Source organism: Tamandua tetradactyla, chromosome 1 (assembly GCF_023851605.1).
Source record: "Tamandua tetradactyla isolate mTamTet1 chromosome 1, mTamTet1.pri, whole genome shotgun sequence".
NCBI classification, from domain to species: domain Eukaryota; kingdom Metazoa; phylum Chordata; class Mammalia; order Pilosa; family Myrmecophagidae; genus Tamandua; species Tamandua tetradactyla.
In genome coordinates, this window is record NC_135327.1 from 21,480,051 (window position 1) to 21,501,056 (window position 21,006).

At 43.4% G+C, this 21,006-nt stretch overlaps 1 protein-coding gene and 1 pseudogene across 7 annotated transcripts in view; one reads left to right on the forward strand and one right to left on the reverse strand.

The window, feature by feature from the left end:
• The window catches only part of BCL2L1 (BCL2 like 1), a 50,412-nt gene extending 46,969 nt beyond the window's left edge, over positions 1-3,443 (forward strand). For 6 of the 7 annotated variants that reach the window (XM_077111917.1, XM_077111919.1, XM_077111918.1 and 3 more), the window contains exon 3: positions 562-3,440. In XM_077111917.1, the coding sequence (XP_076968032.1) occupies positions 562-699 (138 nt within the window). In that variant the 3' untranslated portion in view covers positions 700-3,440. Of the gene's footprint in view, positions 1-561 lie in introns of all 7 variants that reach the window. The other variant, XM_077111922.1, reaches the window with a different exon arrangement.
• A 1,241-nt stretch (positions 3,444-4,684) lies between these two features.
• Positions 4,685-20,471, reverse strand: LOC143680207 (G2/mitotic-specific cyclin-B1 pseudogene; annotated as a pseudogene).
• Positions 20,472-21,006: the final 535 nt, after the last annotated feature.

A 21,006-nucleotide genomic window follows, 5' to 3' on the forward strand; every position in this document is an offset into this window, starting at 1 on the left:
CTTCAGTCCTGCATCATTTGTAACCCTCTGTATTCTGCCCTGTTCTTTCCACCCATCAACCTGCCCTGGCCATAGGCTCCTTCCAGAGACTTACTCTGCTCTTGATACTTTAGTCATGTCTCTTTCCCCTCCCTCTGGCACAGCAGTGATCATGACCCTCAGCCTCAACTCCAAGCTTCTCCTGTGGTTTCTAGGCCTCTTCTTCCACCTCCCATTCCTCTCCTGCACTGCTTCAGCCCCTCACCTTCTGTCAGTTCCCTAATCTTGAGTTCCCTAATCTCTTCCCTACTTTGAGTCTCTGGAATAAGCCACTTCTTAGCCTGACCTTGAGCAAGACTCTCTATATATACCTGTTTCTCAGCAATAAAATGGGGTGGTCATCCCCATCTAGGGGTCAAGAAAGAGGGAAGCCCTTAGCCACTTGATCTGGCCAGAGTGGGCATCGATGGTACAGTTTTTTCAATCGCCAAGGCCATAACATACAGATGGCCCCCTTTCTCCCACCCTCCTGCATTCCTGTCTGAGGATTCAAACAGCATTTTACCTTCTTTTTCCCTGCAGGACACTTTCGTGGAACTCTACGGGAATAATGCAGCAGCCGAGAGCCGGAAGGGCCAGGAGCGCTTCAACCGCTGGTTCCTGACGGGCATGACTGTGGCTGGTGTGGTTCTGCTGGGCTCACTCTTTAGTCGGAAATGACCAGACACTGATCACCCACTCACCCTCCCACTCCCCACCCTGCACCCAACTTCCAGCCACCATTGCCACCAGGAGAACCACTACATGCAGCCCATGCCCAGCCACCCACCATAGGGTTGGGCTGTATCTGGTCCCCCGCAACTAGTTTTCTAGAACCTACCACGCTTCTTCGAGAGCCTCCTATCCCCACATCGCAGTTCTCCTGGCCTCAAAACCCATGAAGTTTTACCAACATCTGCCCCATGGAAGCTGGCAGGTGTATGGGAGTTTAGTGGCTGGGGGCAGGAGGGTCCTGCCTAATTGGTGGGACCTTACCCCTTAGCCTCCCTGAGAATACTTTCCTGCTGGGAGATAGAAAGTTTTCTGCACCTCTTCCCCAGAAAGAGAGACTAGATTGCCTTTGTTTTGATGTTTGTGGCCTCAGAATTAATCATTTCCCATCCCATTCTGGACCTGGGTTCCCCTTCCTTCCATTCCCACTCTCAAGAGCCACCTAGGGGCCACTTTTGACTAATTAGGGATTCAGGCTGCTTGGCTTGAAGAGGCAAGGACCAGGATCCCCTCTCCACGTCTGGCCTGGCCAAAGCTTCCAGTCATCCCAAGGGCCTCCAGAGGCCTCCTGCGGGAGGGAGGCCCTGGAGCTGCAAGAAATACCCAATGCCAAAGCAAAGGTGGGCCTTGCAGTTTAGTACCCCTCCCAATCCCTTCCCATCTCCTGGCTCCCATGACTATGACTGAGGGACCAAGTGGGCCCAAGACAGGTGGCCCAGAGCTGTTTATGGCCTCAGCTGCCTCACTTCCTGCAAGGAGATCAGCCTGTGGCATCTTTGCCTTGGACTAGTGCCCATGGACCCAGGGGTTTAGGGGCCTTGCCCCAGAGGTTAAGGGGAGGTGCACAGAGCAGTTGTGAGAGCCCTAGGGTCTTCCCTACCTCAGGCAGGAGGGGCAAGAAGGGGAATTTGGTGCACAGGGTTGAGGGTAGGGCTGGCTGGAGCTGACCAGTCCTGCCTGGCCAGCCAGATTTGAGCCCCCCTTGCATTCAGCCTGGACAGCTCTGCTGCCAAGGTCAGAGGGGCCCACTTCAGGCCTCCCTCTCTTCTCTGCTCCATCTATGGCCTGTCTCATCCCTGGGGGTCCTGGCCCAGCCCTAGCCTCCCCCAGCTCTCTGCTGTACATTTTCAAGACTAGTTTTTATTCCTTGTGAAGATGATATACTATTTTTGTTAAGCGTGTCTGTATTTATGTGTGCGGAGCTGCTGGCTTGCTGTGCGCGTGCACGTGGAGAGCTGGTGCCCAGAGATCAGATGGCCTGATGCTCCCTCCCCTGCCCTGGCTCAGGGAAGCTGGCTGGGGGTCCTGGCTCCTGAGGGCCTCCTGTCCCTCCCCCCACCTTGCCCCACACTTGTTCCAGCTCTTTGAAATAGTCTGTGTGAAGGTGAAAGTGCAGTTCAGTAATAAACTGTGTTGACTCAGTGAACAGAGGGTCTGGGCTCTTCTGTGCTCTGGGATGGGGAAAGGAGGAGCTGCTTGGCTGGCAGAGGCTACAGGGAGCTGGGTATTGGTGTTGGCTCTGCTGCCCCGGGGTAGGATTTAGGACAACTCCCTTCCCCCCCTCTGGGCCTGAATCTCTTCATCTGTACTTTGGGATTTTATTGAGCAACTGCTCTGTGCCAGGCATTGTGCTGGATGCTGGGCTACAGTGTGAATAGGACAGATGGTCCCTGCCCCTCTAGAGCTGACAATTCTATAAGAAGTATTATTCACATAGCCACTGCCAGTGTTTAGAGCCAGCTCTGCACAAAAACAGCCCTAGGCACTGGGGAGTCTGCAGCAAACAGCATCCTTGCCTTATGGAGCTTCCATTCTAGTGGGGGAGACAGTCAAATATAAGGGCCACCCTTGTTGTTGGGGGACAAAGGTGGAAACAGAACAACTCCCAGGAAGCAGTCTTCTGGCAAAGCTTGAAGAACTTAGTGGGGAAGGAGGTAAGAAGGGGAGGGGTCAGGTTTGAGATAACCTTTTAAGGCAGATCCAGCAGAATTTGCTAGTGAATTAGAGATGGCTCTAGAGAAAAAGAAGAGTCAAGGATGATTCAGGTTTTTGGTTTGGTAATGCCATTATAATTACAAAAATGGGGCAATGCAATGGTGGCTCAGTGGCAGAATCCTTGCCTGCCATGCTGGAGACCCGGGTTCAATTCCTGGAGCCTGCCCATGCCAAAAAAATAAATAAATAAAAATTTAAAGAATGAAGCTCATGCCTAGGCCAGTACAACCCAAGAGGCTTATGGTGCTCCACAAGCATTTAATATGGGACTTGAGCTTGTCTGGGAGTTGGGAGTCAGGGAAGGCTTCCTGGAGTAAGTGACCTGGAAGTCAGGGCCAGAGAGTGCGTAACAGTTACCCAAAAGGGAGACAGGATGAGTGGTCCTGACAAAGAAGCAGTGAATACAAGGTTTCAGAGGAAATGAGTCTTCTTCAGACTGAGGGAAAGTTAGTGTCTGGAGCTGAGGGTGAGGGGGCTCCTGGGTGAAAATGTGGCCAGAGGTAGGTGGGGATAGGAGGCTGAACTTGTCCTGAGGACAGTAGAGAGACAGGGAGGTTTTAAGTCAGGGAGCCATATTAACCCCTTAGAGCTCCCAAAAGTCCTGGCTGTCGTGTGGAAAAGGTCCTGGAGCCAGAGCAGAGTAGAAACTATTAGACCAAAGGAAGCCATGGTTAGTGCGGTGGTAGAGGCGAACGGTTCAGGTGCGTTTCCTGGGTCATCATTTCTGTCTTGTGACTTGGGAAAGTTACCTAACCTCTATGTGTTCCTCCATCCCCCACCCCCACCCCCATCCCCCACCCCTGCTTTCCCCTTTATAAAATAAGTATGATAATAGTACCCGTCCAACACGATTTTGCTCACATTGAATGAGATAATCCAGCTAGAGCTTGGGGGAAGTTACGTGTTGAAAGGGGGTGGGGGGGGGGTGAATCCGCCATCGGGCAGGCAACCCCGGAGAGCTTACTCGCCGAGTTCCACGTAGCTACTGCCAGAAGTCCGGGAGGGGTCGGGAATGCGGTCAAGTATTCCAGGGGCGGTCGCTCGGGTTGGGGGTCGGACCTGGAGGCGGGTTCTGCCTCGAGTGCTCCGCCCCACCCCTCTTCAGGAGCGGGCTTAAGTGCCTCCTGGTGGCGGTGCGCGGAATGCAACCTGAAGACCACCCGCCACACCAAGCCGACCGCTTACAGTGTCCAGGACCTCTACTTTCCAAAATCCCTCCGCCCTGCTGACCTATACCCTTCCAACCGGATTCAGAGCTTGCTCCTGCTCTTCCGAGGCTCGGGGCCGCCTTTTTATCTCAAGACTGAAGTCTCCAGCCTCCCACCCACCCCTATCCCAACCCTAGCTATTCTGGTCCCTTCCCCAGCTACTTTATATCCTTCCGGAAACATCTTTTCACATAAAGGCAAATATACAGATTTAAATATGCTTCGAACCTCCGCTTATTTATACATGTTAGAAATTGCACCTGGCATACCATAAAAATGTATCTTATAGAAGTTTCTGTCTTCATACATAACTTCCTCACATTTCAAAAACTTGTTATTGTGGGAAATTTCAAACGTAAAAAAGTAAAGAAAATAGTGTTTATGAACTCGTGCAGCTTCAACAAGTATCAACTCATGGCAGCTACATTACTTCTTCTAGCCTTGTAGTATTCCACAAATTTTCAACCTGATGGCTAACTCGATGACTCTCAACCTTGTACATATTAAGACACATCCATAAATATTGCACACTGAAGGTAAATTGGAAGACTATCTATGTGGGTCTTGGGGGAAAATCCATTCCATTTCTTTACATTATCTGTTTATGATGAGAAAAACTGAGGTACACTGTATTAGGGAAACATGAAGTCTAAAGTTTGATTCAAACACCCAAATAAAATGTATTCAAGCCAATGCTTGAAAAACTTGATTTTGCTCCTGTGAACCACAACTTTTTCTTCCTTTTTGCACCAACCCATAGTGTCAATTTTTTCTGCAGATATTAAAGTACACTAACTCAAGTTCACAAGTTACACCTTTGTACAGAATTCGGTTGTGCTAGAGTGCTGATCTTAGCAGGCTTAGATGTAGCATACTTGTTCTTGGTAGTCAGGTGTTTTGTAAGCCCACAATTCACCATAACTATATTCTTAGCCAGGTGCTGCATAACAGAAAGAAGGGATTCTTCAGTCTATGACAGGTAATCCGAATTGGTGTCCATTCATCATTATCAAGAATTTTCAGTGCTAAGCAAAAGCTTCTGCTGCAATCTGAGAAGGAGAGAAGTGCACCATGTCATAGTCCAACATAGTTTCCTGAAGTATTTGGCCAAAATATGTTGCTCAACATCAACCTCTCCAATCTTGGATGCTCTCCAAAGGAAACGTAGGGGCAGAGGGCGGCCCGAAGCAAAGTTCAAAATTCTTGGAATCTTCATTTCCATCTGTCTGATCTGGTGCTTAGCTTAAGTATGGTTAGTCACAAAAGTCGCCCATTTCTGGAGGGTAAATTTCTTCCTATTTACTCGCAGTAAATGTGGCAGCGGCACCAACCACTTGCAACATCTTCTTGGGCACACAATAATGCTCCATGAACCGATCAATAGAAATAATCATATACATGGTCTCCTGCAGCAACCTGAATTTCATTTGAACCTGCACTAGCCAATTAGGATGGCTCGCAGGTTTCCAGTGACTTCTCAAACCAATAGGTATTTTGATCTGACTGCTTAACTCATTCTCAAGCAGTCTCGGGTAAATAGATATCTTTCACATATTCACTACGAAGGTTTGGACCAGCTCCATTTTCTGCATCCACATCATGTACTGCAAAAATTACATCAGAGAAAGCCTGACACAATTATTCTTCTACAGGTCACGTCCAGATATTTCCATTGGGCTTTGAGAGGGAGTTATCCACCAAAACAGGTTCAAGTGAAAGTGTTCTTTCTTTAACAGGCTCGGTTCTGATTCTGACTTGGGCACAGATACGGCAAAGATGCTTTTTCCAGGGATGCTGGTAGTTTTTTAGTAGTAACTTTTCAGCAGTTGAAGTTTTTGTTTTCTTTTTCGGAAGCATTTTGACTCATGGCTGTTTGCTTTGTTACAAAGGTCCCCAAGAGCTGTTCTTGGCCTCAGCCCCTGCAAAGAGGCTGCAGCAGTGGCCACAGGTGCTCCCTCTGTGCCAGCCGTACTCTTCTTGGTCTTATTACCAGCATTCGTTTTTTGTGTTCCTGATGCCACAACTTCCTCTCCACCAGGCAGCAGTTCAGAGGGGAGAAACAGAATTCGGGAGTCCCCAATGAGTCAGGACCCGAAGCCACTGCAGAGCAACAGCTGTTCCTCTGCCACGTGCCTGAACACCACCTCTTAATTACAGTAGAGATTTCCTGATTGAAATGGTTCACACAATTTCTGGTCAGGGCTTATTAATGATGATCTCTTCAAATCCTTGTTAGTCAGCATTGACAAGCGATTTTGTAACCTCAAGTAGTTGATAAAAGAGGTGTGTAAATCACTCCAAGTCTTACGACTGAAATTATATTTAAACATTCTAATTGTTCCTCCCTTTCTTTAACAGGCAAACATAAGTTGACATTTCTTGGAATCAAGTGGATTTGAAATCCAAGAGAAGTTTTTCATTTTAGGTATTTAAAAATAATGATGAGCAGAAGAAAAGAAGGAAAGGAAAAAGGAAGAGAAGTAAGAAGGAAAGAAAGAAAGGAAAGAAAATTCTAATAATACTTTTGAACATGCATGCCAAAGTTCTAAGTATAATATTAACAAATTGATTTGAACAACATATTAAGAGAATAATACAAAGGAGGGGGTGCACGGGTGGTTCAGTGGTAGACCACTTGCCTTCCATGTGGGAGACCCGGGTTCAATTCCCAGACCATGCAGCCAAAAAAAAATTTCCACAACAAAGAAGATTTATTTCAGGTAAACAAGGTTAACTCAATATTAGGAAATCTTTTGATGTAATTCATTGTTTTGAAAGATGAATGAAAATTTCAGTAGTATCAAAATAGTATTTTGTAAAAATCACACCTATTCATGATTAAAAAAACAAACAAACAACTTTTAGCCAGCCGAGCCAATTTTTATGCTTTCTGAATTGTATAAAAGTTTAAGATGATTGTTCAGATAAAATTTAAAAATTAACAAGTCAGCCAGAAAAATTAGCACCTTATATCCTGATCAAATCCATTACATAATGTCCAGCTGTCCATTTTTCTATCCCCATCATCACAACCTTTGGCTTGAGACAAAAATAAAAAGAAAATTTTTTTACTATGTAAAAAAAAAAGAAATAAACACATCATATATTTAAATTTATTTTTTCTTTCATTTTTAATAAATATTCATACACAAATGTTAGCATTCTAGGCATATGGACTATTTATTCTCACCTAAATAATTTAAGCCATTCCATTTCAATAGGTTCACACCTGAATAATTAGCTTGAATAATTTCATTTTAAGGAGCCTTGTGAATTCCTATGAAATGTAAATGGCTCTACTACAACATTTTAACAAATCAATCTTAAAATTTAGAGCAAGTCATTCTTCAAACACTAAGGTACCAAGAGCATGGACAAAGAGTAACAAAAATGCCTTCTGAAAATAAAAAAAGTGTGAGAGACTCAAATAGATATTTGCACACTGATGTTCATAGCACCGTTATTCACTGCAGCCAAAGACGGAAAGCCACTCAAGTGTCCATCAACTGATGAATGGATGAAATAAAAAAGTGCTATATACACACAATGGACTATTATTCAATCAATAAAAGAAATGAAGTTCTGATACATGTGACAACATGGATGAACATTGAAGACATCATGTTGAGGGAAGTAAGCCAGACACAAAAGGACAAATATTGTGTGATCTCACTGATATGAAATAATTTGAATAAGCAAACTCAAAGAGTCAGAATCTAGAATAAGGAGTACAAGGGAGCAGAATATGGAAAGGAATAGAGAAATAAGACGTAAAATGTACAGTTTCCATTTGGGACAATGGAGAAGTTTTGGTAGTGGGTGGTGGTAAAGGTAGCACAATACTGTGACTGTAATTAACAGCACGGAATTATATATTTTAATATGGTTAAAAGGGAAAATGTTAGGTTGTATATACGCTTACTGAACAAATTTTTTTTTAAATCCGTGGACTTAAAATAACACAATGAACTCTAAATTAAATTATGGACTACAGCTAATAGTACAAATTGTAACAAATGTACCACCCCAATGCAAGGTGTTAAAATAGGGTGGGAATCCTGTATTTTCTGCATGATTGTTCTGTAAACCAACAACTTCACTGATTAGAAAAAAATAAAAAGGACTAAACATACTATAGTGGCCCACCCAACAAAATGGTTTGTAAACTTGTAGCTAAGTGGCAAGTGACTAGTCCCCTCATCAAAAAGGTGTGGCTCAAAAACAAAAAAAAACAAAAAGGTGTGGCTCAGTTCTACTGAAATAAAGAAAAAAAACAACAATAACAAAAAACTGCTCCCTCTCCTATTGCATTGTAAAAATAATAATTAATTAAAAAATAATGAGGTCCTACTTCCGGGCCAAGATGGCGGCTTAGCAATGTGCACGTGTTTTAGTTTGTCCTCCAGAACAACTACTAAATAACCAGAAACAGAACAGCTCATGGGGCCACGTCAGTGACCGGACACACAGCGTACCCCAGTCTGGACCAGCTGGACCGGCTGCGAGCCCCCCAGAACTGTGAGTTCCCCAAGCCGTGGCAGCTGGCGCCCGGCGCCCCTCCCCAACAGGCTGCTTCCCAGAGGGGAAAGGAAAGAGACTTTACCAGCAGCAGGGGCTGAGCCCAACTAAACACCAATTGTGAAATTAATTAACAAATTCTGACTGCTAAAAATAGGCCCCCAGCTGAGGTGAACCTGGTCAAAGCAGAGGTCGCTCATTTTTGCCCTGGCACCAAGGGGGTAGAGCTGACGGAAAAAGGAAAAAAAAAAGAAGGCAACAGAGGTTTTTGTGGCTGTGTTTCTACAAAGGCTTGACTGCCTTTGGATACAGTGGCAGGGCTTCTCAGGCTGCAACTGCCCCAGGCATAGGCAGAAACAAACTCAATTTGAGGGCTTGTCTGGAACCTGTGCCTTCCCCAGGGGAGAGGTGAAGCCCAACTCAGGTGGAATCCCTCCCTCAAGGAATTCAGGCCCCAGGGCTTGGTAATTTGAAACCATTAAAACCAGCCCACAACCTCTCCTCTGTCTCCACCACTCCCCAGTCAAAGTTAAAGGTACCACATCATCTTATGCTGGTGGGACCTGCAGGCAGACAATCACCACATGCTGGGCAGGAAAAGAAAAACAGAGCCCAGAGACTTCACAGAAAAGTCTGTCAACCTGCTGGGTCTCATCCTCAGGGAAAGCTGACGCAGGTGACTCTTTCCTCCTGATAGGAGGCCAGTTTGGTCTGGGAAAATCTAGCTGCGGTCTAAAATACTTACGTAGACCCTCCTCAGGGTGGGGGGAAAAGCACTATACAAGCAGGGCAAGAAACAAGAAAACAAGAACTGAAAATTTTTCCTCTGTTAAACAAAACCTAAGCTAGAGGTCCAGAAAAAGCTGAAATGAAGGTCAAAGAACAGAGAGACAACAAATTCATCCAGCAAGAAAACCCTAGGTAAAAGAAGTGAAAGCAATCTCCAGAATAAACTAATTAAAGTACTTAAATGCCTAGACGCCAGCAAAAAAAACCAATCACACTAGGAAAATTGAAGGTATGTCCCAGTCAAAGGAACAAACCAACAATTCAAATGAGATGCAGGAGCTGAAACATTTAATTCAGAATATACGAACAGACATGGAAAACCTCATCAAAAACCAAATCAATGAATTGAGGGAGGATATAAAGAAGGCAAGGAATGAACAAAAAAAAGAAATCAAAATTCCGAAAAAACAAATCACAGAACTTATGGGAATGAAAGGCACGGTAGAAGAGATGAAAAAAACAATGGAAACCTACAATGGTAGATTTCGAGAGACAGAACATAGGATTAGTGAACTGGAGGATGGAACATCTGAAATCCGACAAGAAAAAGAAAATATAGGGAAAAAAATGGAAAAATATGAGCAGGGAATCAGGGAATTGAAGGACGATATGAAGCGCATGAATATACATGTTGTGGGTGTCCCAGAAGGAGAAGAAAAGGGAAAAGGAGGAGAAAAACTAATGGAGGAAATTATCACTGAAAATTTCCCAATTCTTATGAAGGACTTAAAATCACAGATCCAAGAAGTGCAGCATACCCCAAAGAGAATAGATCCAAATAGACATACTCCAAGACATTTACTAATCAGAATGTCAGAGGTCAAAGAGAAAGAGAGGATCTTGAAAGCAGCAAGAGAAAAGCAACCCATCACATACAAGGGAAGCCCAATAAGACTATGTGTAGATTTCTCAACAGAAACCATGGAGGCGAGAAGACAGTGGGATGATATATTTAAATTATTAAAAGAAAAAAACTGCCAACCAAGAATTCTATTCCAGCAAAATTGCCCTTCAAAAATGAGGGAGAAATTAAAACATTATCAGACAAAAAAATCATTGAGAGAATTTGTGACCAAGAGACCAGCTCTGCAAGAAATACGAAAGGGAGCACTAGAGACAGATACGAAGGCAGAAGAGAGAGGTGTGGAGAAGAGTGTAGAAAGGAAGACCATGAGTAAAGGTAAAAAGAAGGAAAATTAGAAGGACATATAAAAGCCAAAAGGCAAAATGGTAGAGGAGAGTACTTCCTGGGCAGTAATAACACTGATGTTGATGGATTAAGCTGCCCAATTGGGGGCATGGACTGGCAGAACGGATAAGGAAATGGGACCTATCTATATGCTACTCAAAGGACATGAGGGCAAGGACACAAACAGACATTTGCACACCAATGTTTATGGCAGCATTATTTACAATTACCAAGAGATAGAAACAGTCAAAATGTCCATCAACAGACGGGTGGCTAAACAAACTGTGGTATATACATACGATGGAATATTATGCAGCTGTAAGACAGAATACGGTTATCAAGTATGTAACAACATGGATGGACCTTAAGGACATTATGCTGAGTGAGATTAGCCAGAAACAAAAGGACAAATACTGTATGGTCTCACTGATATGAACTGACATTAGTGAATAAACTTGGAGAATTTCGTTGGTAACAGAGACCATCAGGAGATAGAAATAGGGTAAGATATTGGGTAATTGGAGTTGAAGGGATACAAACTGTGCAACAGGAATGAATGTAAAAACTCTGAAATGGACAGCACAATACTACCTAACTGTAATACAATTATGTTAAAACACTGAATGAAACTGAATGTGAGAATGATCGAGGGAGGAGGGCTGGGGGCATAAATGAAATCAGAAAGAAAGATAGATGATAAAGATTGAGATGGTATAATCTAGGATTGCCTAGAGTGTATAATGACAGTGACTAAATGTACAAATTTAAAAAGTGTTTTTGCATGAGGAAGAACAAAAGAATGTCATTACTGGAGGGTGCTGAAAATAGATGGTAATTAATATTTTAAAATTTCAACTTATATATGAGACTAAAGCAAAAAATGTTTATTTGGTACAAATTTATATTTTGACTAGTGCATTTCCTAATATAACTTATGTAGTTAGGTTGGTTGAACGACATAAGTACATGGAACCTTGTGTAGGACATGAGATTTTGTTGGTTTGTCCAGAGTGATGCCCCGATGAATCCCAGAGTGATTTGATCAGTGAGCGGGAAAGTATTTGCAAAGTCCCCTTTGGGGAATGGTGAGAACGGGGGAAAACTCAACTTCCCCAAGTTGAATTTTTTATATTCTCACAAGCAGTGTGGACAACCAAAGCTATAGGCTGAGCCCCCAATCTTGGGGTTTGTTCATATGAAACTTAACCCCACAAAGGATAGGTCAAGCCTACTTAAAATTAGGCCTAACAGTCACCCCCAAGAGAACCTCTTTTGTTACTCAGATGTGGCCTCTCTCTCCAGCCAACACAACAAGCAAACTTACCACCCTCCCCCATCTACGTGGGACATGACTCCCAGGGGTGTGGACCTTCCTGGCAACATGGGACAGAATTCCGAGAATGAGCTAAGATTCAGCATCAAGGGATTGAGAAAACCATCTTGACCAAAAGGGGGAAGAGTGAAATGAGACAAAGTGTCAATGGCTGAGAGATTCTAAACAGAGTCGAGAGGTTATCCTGGAGGTTATTCTTACACATTAAGTAGAGATCACCTTGTTATCCAAGAGGAAATGAAGAGGCTGGAGGGAACCGCCTGAAAATGTAGAGCTGTGCTCCAGTAGCCATGTTTCTTGATGATGATTAAATAATGATATAGCTTTCGCAGTGTGACTGTGTGATTGTGAAAATCTTGTGTCTGATGCTTCTTTTTTCTACCTTGTCAACAGAGAGTAGAATATATGGAATAAAAATAAATAATAGGGGGAACAAATGTTAAAAAAAATTTAGTTTGAAATGCTAGTGATCAATGAAAGGGAGGAGTAAGGGGTATGGTGTGTATGGTTTTTTTCCTATTTTCGTTTTATTTTTCTGTTGTCTTTTATTTCTCTTTCTGAATTGATGCAAATGTTCTAAGAAATGATCATGTGATGAATATGCAACTATGTGATGATATTGTGAATTACTGATTAAATATGCAGAATGGAATGATCACATATTAAGAAAAAAAAAGAAGCTTTAAAGTGAGTGTTTTGTTAAAATGTTAAGAATGTTTGTGTTTATGTGTTGTTTTGTCAATAAAATATTTTTTAAAATAATAATGATGAGGTTCTAATTTGGAAGTCATTTATGTGGCCAAGACATACCCTCGTAATTAGACAGCTGTCCCTAAAAGGGAGCATCAGAAACACCTGGGCTTCGTGTCAAGCTCCCTGGATTTCTGGAAACAAGCTCCTCCAGTAGCTCCCGGGGCCTATTTCTTTTATCTCAGACTTTAAACTTTCATTTTAAAAACTCTAATTGGAGTTGGCACTTTTTAATATATTTGAAAGCCAATTGTACTTTTAAGAAGTTAATGAATGAACGCAATGACAAACAAAGGCTGCTAATGGCACGTGAAGACAACCAGACATCATGTGTCTTCTCCTGGAAAAAGAACACTGCACCATCCATGAAATATTCTTGCCAAAACATCAAATATGAATCTGATCAAGCCTCTAAATCCAACCTCTAAGCACTTAGAGGAAATACAGGAGACAGGGGGACACGATAAATGATACGTGGACAGGCAATCAGCAAAGGGCAGAGCAGAGGAAACCCTCAGAACAAAGGACCCCATTTCTTCAACGACATGCAAGGGCAAAGGGAGAGAGAGTGAGAGTGATTATGGCTTCCAAGAGATTTAAGATCTTAAAAAATATAAAAACATAGAAATAAGAAAAAAAAGTCAGAGTTCACCACTTAAGTACTGTTAATATTTTGACATATTTTCTTCCAGTGTTGTTTATGCAGTTGTGATAATATGATAGTAACAAAGTTGCATCCTTCTTTGGGTTTTGTTGTTTATCATCTAAAAATAAGCATTTTAAGGGTTTCTTTTTGGAGTGACAAATGTTCTAAAATTGATTGTGGTAATAGTTGCACAATTCTATGAAATACTAAAGCCATTGAATTTTTCACTTCAAATAAGTGAATTGCATGGCATGTGAATTGGATCTCAATAAAGCTGTCATAAGTTTAAAATTAATTATTATTATTTTTTAAATAGAAATTTAAAACTTAAATGAACAATCAACATCCACTTGCAGGAAATGGAAAGGATATACTTTTCCGTATTCCTCCCACTGAGTACAAATAAAAATCCTGGACATTCTATATGAAACAAGCATGAGAGGACTGAAAGGTGGAGTGAAGACAGACTAGCTAGGGACCTCAGAACCTAAAAATGCCCCAGTGGTTTTCTTTTTGCCTTATGTATCCCAGAGTTGGAGCCAAAGAAGGTGACAATCTAGAAAAGCCAATGGGCAAAGACCATTTAAAAAAAATTTTTTTTTTTAATTTTAAAAACCCCTGACAAAACCCTGCACTCTCTAACCAAAGAACTAGGAAAGAACAACCAAGTAAGACAGAAAACTTTTAGACAATAATCTCTCTATTCCAGCCACCACCTCCGAAAAAACAGTGGCCCCATCTACATCAGCAAAGGTCAAATGAGGATCCCTACTTCCACCCTTGTGAGTCTGTAACAGGGGAGCCCCAGCACTCCCACCGGGGTAGAATAGTGTCAGAGAAGGCCAAGAAAAGAGTCAGGACTTTCATTCCTGCTGACAAACGATCTTCTGGAATCCCCCCGCCCCCGCCACTCCCACTGCCCTTTGATGTCAAGGGAGACAACATGGAGAGCCTAGCTGTTCTAGTCTGCTAGCTGCCGGAATGCAACATACCAGAATCAGAATGGCTTTTTTAAAAGGCGAATTTAATGAGTTGCTAGTTTACAGTTCTAAGGCCGAGAAAATGTCCAATTAAAACAAGTCTATAGAAATGTCCAATCAAAGGCATCCAGGGAAAGATACCTTGGTTCAAGAAGGCCAATGATATTCAGGGTTTCTCTCTCACCTGGAAAGGCACATGGTGAACACAGTCACAGTTTCTCTGTCAGCTGGAAGGGCACATAGCAAGCAAGGCATCATCTGCTACTTTCTCTCCTGGCTTCCTGTTTCATGAAGCTCCTCGGGAGGCATTTTCCTTCTTCATCTCCAAAGGTCACTGGCAGGTGGGCTCTCTGCTTCTCATGGTTATGTTGTTCTGCTCTGCTCTCTCTGAATCTCCTTCTTCTCCAAAATGTTTCCTCTTTTATAGGACTCCAGAAACGTATCAAGACCCACCCAAATGGGTGGAGACATGTTGCCACCTAATCCAGCTTAACAACCACTCGTGATTAAATCACATCTCCAGGGAGATGATCTGATTACAGTTTCAAGCATACAGCATTGAGTAGGGATTATTCTACCTTTATGAAATGCAATTTTGATTAAAACATACTTTCCATACATCCTTTCAAACCAGTACACTAGAATTCCATCCCCATCTAGCAGTTACAGGTGCCACAGGGATGGTGTCAGAAAATGCCTCATGGAGCATCAGGACGTTCACCATTGCCCAGTGATAATGAGACCATCCCCACCTTGGTGGCAGTGGTGACCATGTGGGAGCTGGACTTCTCACTCCCACCCAGCAGTAATGAGAAGCTCCCCTACCTTGGGTGTCAACAGAAGCCAAGTGCAGAACCTGGATTTCTACCTCTTCCTGGCAGTAACGAGGCAGCACCCGTCCCAGTTCCCCTTCTAGAGAAGTGTCAGGAAAAGCCTTATTAAAATGAAAGGTTCAGATAAGAGCCAGAACCTCCTAATATAATACAAAAATATTCAGGTTGCAATACAAAATCATGCATCATACCAAGAACCAGAAAGATCTCAGACTGAATAAAAAAAAGATGATCAATAAATGCCAAACCAAGATGACAGATTTTTCTTCTTTTTTTGTGAAAAATAACATTTATACAAAAAAGCAATAAATTTCAAAGCACAGCACAACAATTAGTTGTAGAATAGACTTCAGAATTTGGTATGGGTCACAATTCCACAATTTTAGGTTTTTAGTTCTAATTGCTCTAAGATACTGAAGACTAAAAGGAATATCAATATAATCATTCAGCAATCATACTCATTTGTTAAACCCTAACTTCTCTGTATAACTCCACCATCATTTTTTATCTTTCTCCCACTCTTTAGGAATATTTGGGCTATGCCTATCCTATCTTTTTCGTGTTGGAAGGGGCTGTGGGTAATATGGGATGGGGGATGGAATTGGCTGATGTTCTGGAGAGGCTGGCCCCTCTGCATTTCAGGTCTTATCCGGTCCAGAAACCCATCTGGAGGTTGTAGGTTTCTGGAAAGTTACCCTGGTGTATGGAACCTTCAAGTGACAGATTTTATAATTATTTGACAGAGTTTAAAGCAGCCATGATGAAAATGTTTCAATGAGCATTTATGAACCCCCTTGAAACAATGAAAAAATAGAAAGCCTCTGAAAAGATGTAGAAAGTCTCAGCAAAGAAACAGAAAGTATAAAGAAAGAATACATTGGAAACAAGCAAACTGATAAATACAACTGAAATTCAAAGCTCAGTGGAATTCAAAGCTCAACAGCAGAATAGAGGGAACAGAGGAATGAAACAGCAAACTGGAAGATATCACAATAGAAATTACTCAATCTGAAAAGCAGAGAGAAAACAAATTTAAAAAAATAATAAACAGAGCATCAAAGACCTGCAGAACTATAACAAAAGATGTAATATTGATGTCATCAGAGTTCAGGAAAGAGAGGAGAAAGAGGGAGGGGCATGAAAAGTACTTGGAAGAAATAATGGCCGAAAGCTTCTCAAATTTGGCAAGAGGCATAAAGCTACAGACCAAGAAGCAGAGCAAACTTCAAAGAGGGAAAACCCAAAGAAATCTACACCAAGACGCGTAATAATGTCTTAACCTACAGTGTTTGGTGAAAATGATGTTGTATGTCTTCTGCAGTTAGAACATAAAAATGCAGTACAGTTCCTCCTTGCTCTCTTGGGCACTCTGTCTTGGAATGAAGCCACCATGCTTTCAGGAGCCCAAACTAGCTCATGCAGAGACCATATAAGGATGCCACAGAGAGGTGGGCCAGGTGACAGCTCAACTGAGGTCCCAGTGGACAACTAACTTCACCCACCAGAAATGTGACTGAAAACACCTCCAGATGATTGTGGCCGTAGTCTTTGAGTGTTTCCAGCTGAGACCACAGACATTACAACGCAGATAGATATGGTTCTCACCGTGCCCTGCCTGAATTCCTGACTTTCAGAATTGGTGATTATAATCAAATGTTTTACGCCACTAAGTTCCGTGGTGGTTTGGAACACTGTGAGACTGGCTGTGGCCAGTGGAATGTAGGTAGAAGTTTCAGAGTGTAATTCAGAGCCTGGGCTTTAAGAACATTGTGTCTCAACTCATTCTTCCTCGCCCTTGGTAGTCTCTGACTTCTGTCATGAGAAGAACATACCTGAGTGCCTGCTGGTCCCCAAACAAGGAGGCACATGGAATAAACCAGAACCAACCCAACCAACCCTCAAGCTAAATCTGGCCAATCCCAGAAGAGCCACAGCTCAACCCACCCACCCACAGAAGATAAAAATAAATGCTCAAAGCTGTAAGCCACTGAGGTTTGGGGTCATTTGTTACACAGCATTATGGTAGGACAAAAAGTTTACTAGTACAAATTCCAGTTTTCCCTGGGTCATTTTTGACAATTTTCTATGTTACAACAATATGATTCCTTAGTAATGTGTTAATCTAAACAAATTTTCCTGGCTACATATTTCAACATTTTCAGTTACCTACAAACTGCTCCTGTCAGGGTCAGTATCCAAACACTGAGGTTGGAACATACTACCAAACATTTCTATAGTTCTTACCCATTGGCTTCTGTGGGCGGTTGGAGTTATGTACCTTTGAAAAATATGTTCTTAAACTTGATCCATTCCTGTAGGCATGACCCCATTGTAAAGAGGAGCTTTTGATGAGATTACTTCAGTTCAGCTGTAGCCCAACTCAATCAAGATGGGTCTACGATTATTACTGGAGTCCTTTTTAAGCAGAATGAAATTCAGACAGATAAGAGAGAAAGCCACGCTCTTCTTATGCATTAAATAGATATCACCTGTTTAGTTAAGGTGTGATGGAGAGGCTGGAGGGAATTGTCTGAAAATGTAGAGCTGTGCTCCAGTAGCCATGTTTCTTGAAGATGATTGTATAATGACACAGGTTTCCCAGTGTGACTGTGTGATTGTGGAAACCTTGTGTCCGATGCTCCTTTTATCTATGTTATCGACAGACAAGTAAAACATATGGATTAAAAATAAATAAATAATAGGGGGAACAAATGTTAAAATAAATTTAGTAGATTGAAAGGCTATTATAGTGATCAGTGAAAGGGAGGGGTAAGGGGTATGGTATGTATGAGGTTTTTTCTGTTTTCTTTTTATTTCTTTTTCTGAACTGATGCAAATATTCTGAGAAATTATCATGATGATGAATATGCAACCATGTGATGATTTTTGTGAGTTATTGATTATATAACAAGAATGGAATGATCATATGGTAAGAATATTTGTATTTATATATGGTTATGTTTCATAAAAAGAATGATTATGGTGAAGAATACACAACTATGTCATGATATTGTGAGCCTTTGACTGTATACCATGTATAGGCTGTATGTTTGTGAAGATTTGTCAATAAAGTTATTAAAAAGAGAGAGAGAGAGAGAGAAAGCCACAAAGGGAGCAGCCAGAAACAAAATTTCAATGAAACCAGGAAAAGAAGGGAGAGGCCAGGAGAGACTGCCATGTGCATTGCCCTGTGACCTAAAAGAGCCCAGCGCCCAGGACACAGTAGGTCAGTATTCAGGAATTAAGCATCGCCTCAATAACGTCTTGATTTTGACTTTTCCTCAAAACTGTGAGTCAATACATTACCGTTGTTTAAGCCAACCCATTGCATGGTATTTGCTTTAGTAACAAAGAAACAAAAACAGCTTCTGATGGGCTGTGTCCATGCCTGCCACTCCATCCCACCCACTAAGGGATGCGGGTAGGGGGCAGGGCTCCCAATACTCCATCTCTGTCTCCAGCATCTTCCACCCTGAGGCAGTAAGTAACTAATAAATGAACGGATCCCTCTTGTCAAACAGAGCCCGGGGCCAAGGCAGCTGCCGCTCTCAGATAAAAATCAAATGGACATTCAAGGTTTCCCATACTTTGGCCCTAATATAAACCTCCAAATTTGCCCCCAATCTGTCTCTTCAGCAGAGGCAGCAAAGCCTCCAAGACCCTGTGTAGACCCCCTTCTCCCACACCTAGCCTGGTCCATCTTTTCTTCCCTTTCTGTATGATAGCCCACTGACCTCCTTTACTTCCTTTATCATACCATGGTCCTCCCTGCCACGGCCTCTGTACTTGCTTTTCTCACTGCCTAGAATGCTGTTCCACCACCCCTTTGTCCTAGTTTATACCCAGTCGTCCTTCATATCTCAGGTCAGAGGACACTTCCTCAGGGAGGCCCTCCCTGACTTCCCCAGACAGGGTCAGCCCTTTTAATGCGCTGTCCAAGCACTGTGTACCTCCCCTCTAAGCTCTCATTTATTTGTACTGTAATTTATTAGGATAACCATTCAAATAAGCTGTCGCTCCCTTCAGACTTTCAGGTTCATGAGGACCAGAATATCTGTTTCATTCACTCTGTCCTCCAGAGCCCAGTACATAGTGGATGCCCAGTAAATATTTGTTGATTGAGTAACTATTATTGTCCCAAATGCTCTGCTAAATCCCTCCATTGCATCAGGGGTAGCCATGGAGGTTTGCTGCTCAGATCCTCTTCAGAAAGTCTGCTGTGAGTAGCAGGGGATGGCCTCAGCTTACCCCCCGGACGACCTCAGCTTACCCCCCGGCTGCTCCTATTCAAGAACTGAGCACAGAGAGGGTGCAAGAGATGGGTCAGCTCTGCCTGACGCAGGGCTCCCCTAATAGGCATTCTTTTGTCTGAGGGACGCATTGGCCTGGCCAAGACTTTCTCCAAGAATCTATGCCGGTTATCAATGCATTGCCTTCCAGCTCCAAATTCACTCTTGAGAACCTGCTCTGCAATGACAAACTCAGCTGTAAGCAAGTTCTCCTCATGAGGAGTATGGGGCCCAGCTCTGCCAGGAGAGGGCGCTGGAGAGGGCACTAAAGAGGAAGGGGAAGGGGTTGTCTCTTTCTCATTCTGGTGTCTGTGTGTCCTGCTGTGTGGTAAGTCTGTGGTGTAGTGTGCGAGGACATCTGGTGGTGACGTGTCTCAGCCACAAGCCCAGAGCACGTAGTCGCTCAGCAACCTTGCAGCCCCCCCTGCCCAGGAACCACCTTCCTGCAACCTTTCTCATGCAGATGTCCCGTGCTTTAGTCCTCAACCTACACTGGTGCCCCAGCTACCCCCGCACTCCCACCCTTCAACCTCAGCTGGGTGGGCCTCCAGCAGTTGTTTCCTGCTTTGACCTGTGTCTCTGGACCTCCTCTGTCCCAGGCATTCCAGCAAACCTCTCTGTTACAACCACATCTTCTACAGTGAGGTCTGAACCCCATCCTGGCAGGGCCACTTCCCTTCCAAAACCATCCTTCCGTAGGTACTCTCCCTCCAGGGCCATTTCAAGTTCTCTTTCCATCTCCATAGCTCTTCCCAGCCTAGTAACGATTTATATTAAATGTTTCTTGTTTAAATGGCTGTGTGGTTTCTGTCTCTTCACTGGACCTGGGCTGATACTGAAATCAGAGGCTCCTCCTTTCCAGTCCTCCTTCCTTCCCTCTCCCCCTCAGGCAAGGCCTCCGATCCATCTCTTCACCTGTTTAATTCCTCCTTGGTGGCTGCTCCTCAGAGGATCCAAACTCAGTTTCCCATCACACTTAGAACAAAATCCCAAGAGGCCCTTCATAGTCTGCTCCCCGAGAGCCTGGCCTCCCCAACACACGCGCCTCCAGCCGTGTCTCCCGCTTCTCTCCGAGACCTTCCACTCTGTCACTCTGGCTTCCTTGACGCTCCGGACACACAGACCAGGGGCCACCTGGGACCCTTCGCTGCTGCTCTCCTCTTTGGTACCCGGTTGGTTCCCTCCTTTCATCCCATCTTGTCTCAGTTACCACCTTCTCCAAGAGAAATTCATCCACCACCCTCCATCTCCCCTTTAATTGCCCCTTTATCCTGCTGTGTTTTGTTTCTTCATAATACTCGCTGACATATAACGTACTCTAATTTTTCTTTTTTTTTTTTTTGCATGGGCGGGCACCGGAAATCGAACCCGGGTCTCTGGCATGGCAGACGTGAACTCTGCCTGCTGAGCCACCGTGGCGCACCCATATAACATACTCTTAACTGCATTTATTTTTAAATGTTCATTCTTCCTTTCACAAAATGCCTTTTCTACGAGGGCAGGGACACTGTCTTGTTCACCGCTGCCTCCCCAGGGTCTAGAGGAAGACAGTAGGTCCTCAACAAATATTTGCTAAATGACCGAATGAAGGCATGTCTGCCTTGGCTCTAACCACCCCTCCAGCCGGAATGCCTTCCCCTCCCTTTTCCTTTTTCCCTAATGCCACCGGTCTTCTACGGGATTCGGCCCTGGCCCTGCTCCTCCAGGACCGCCCGCCAGCCCTCCC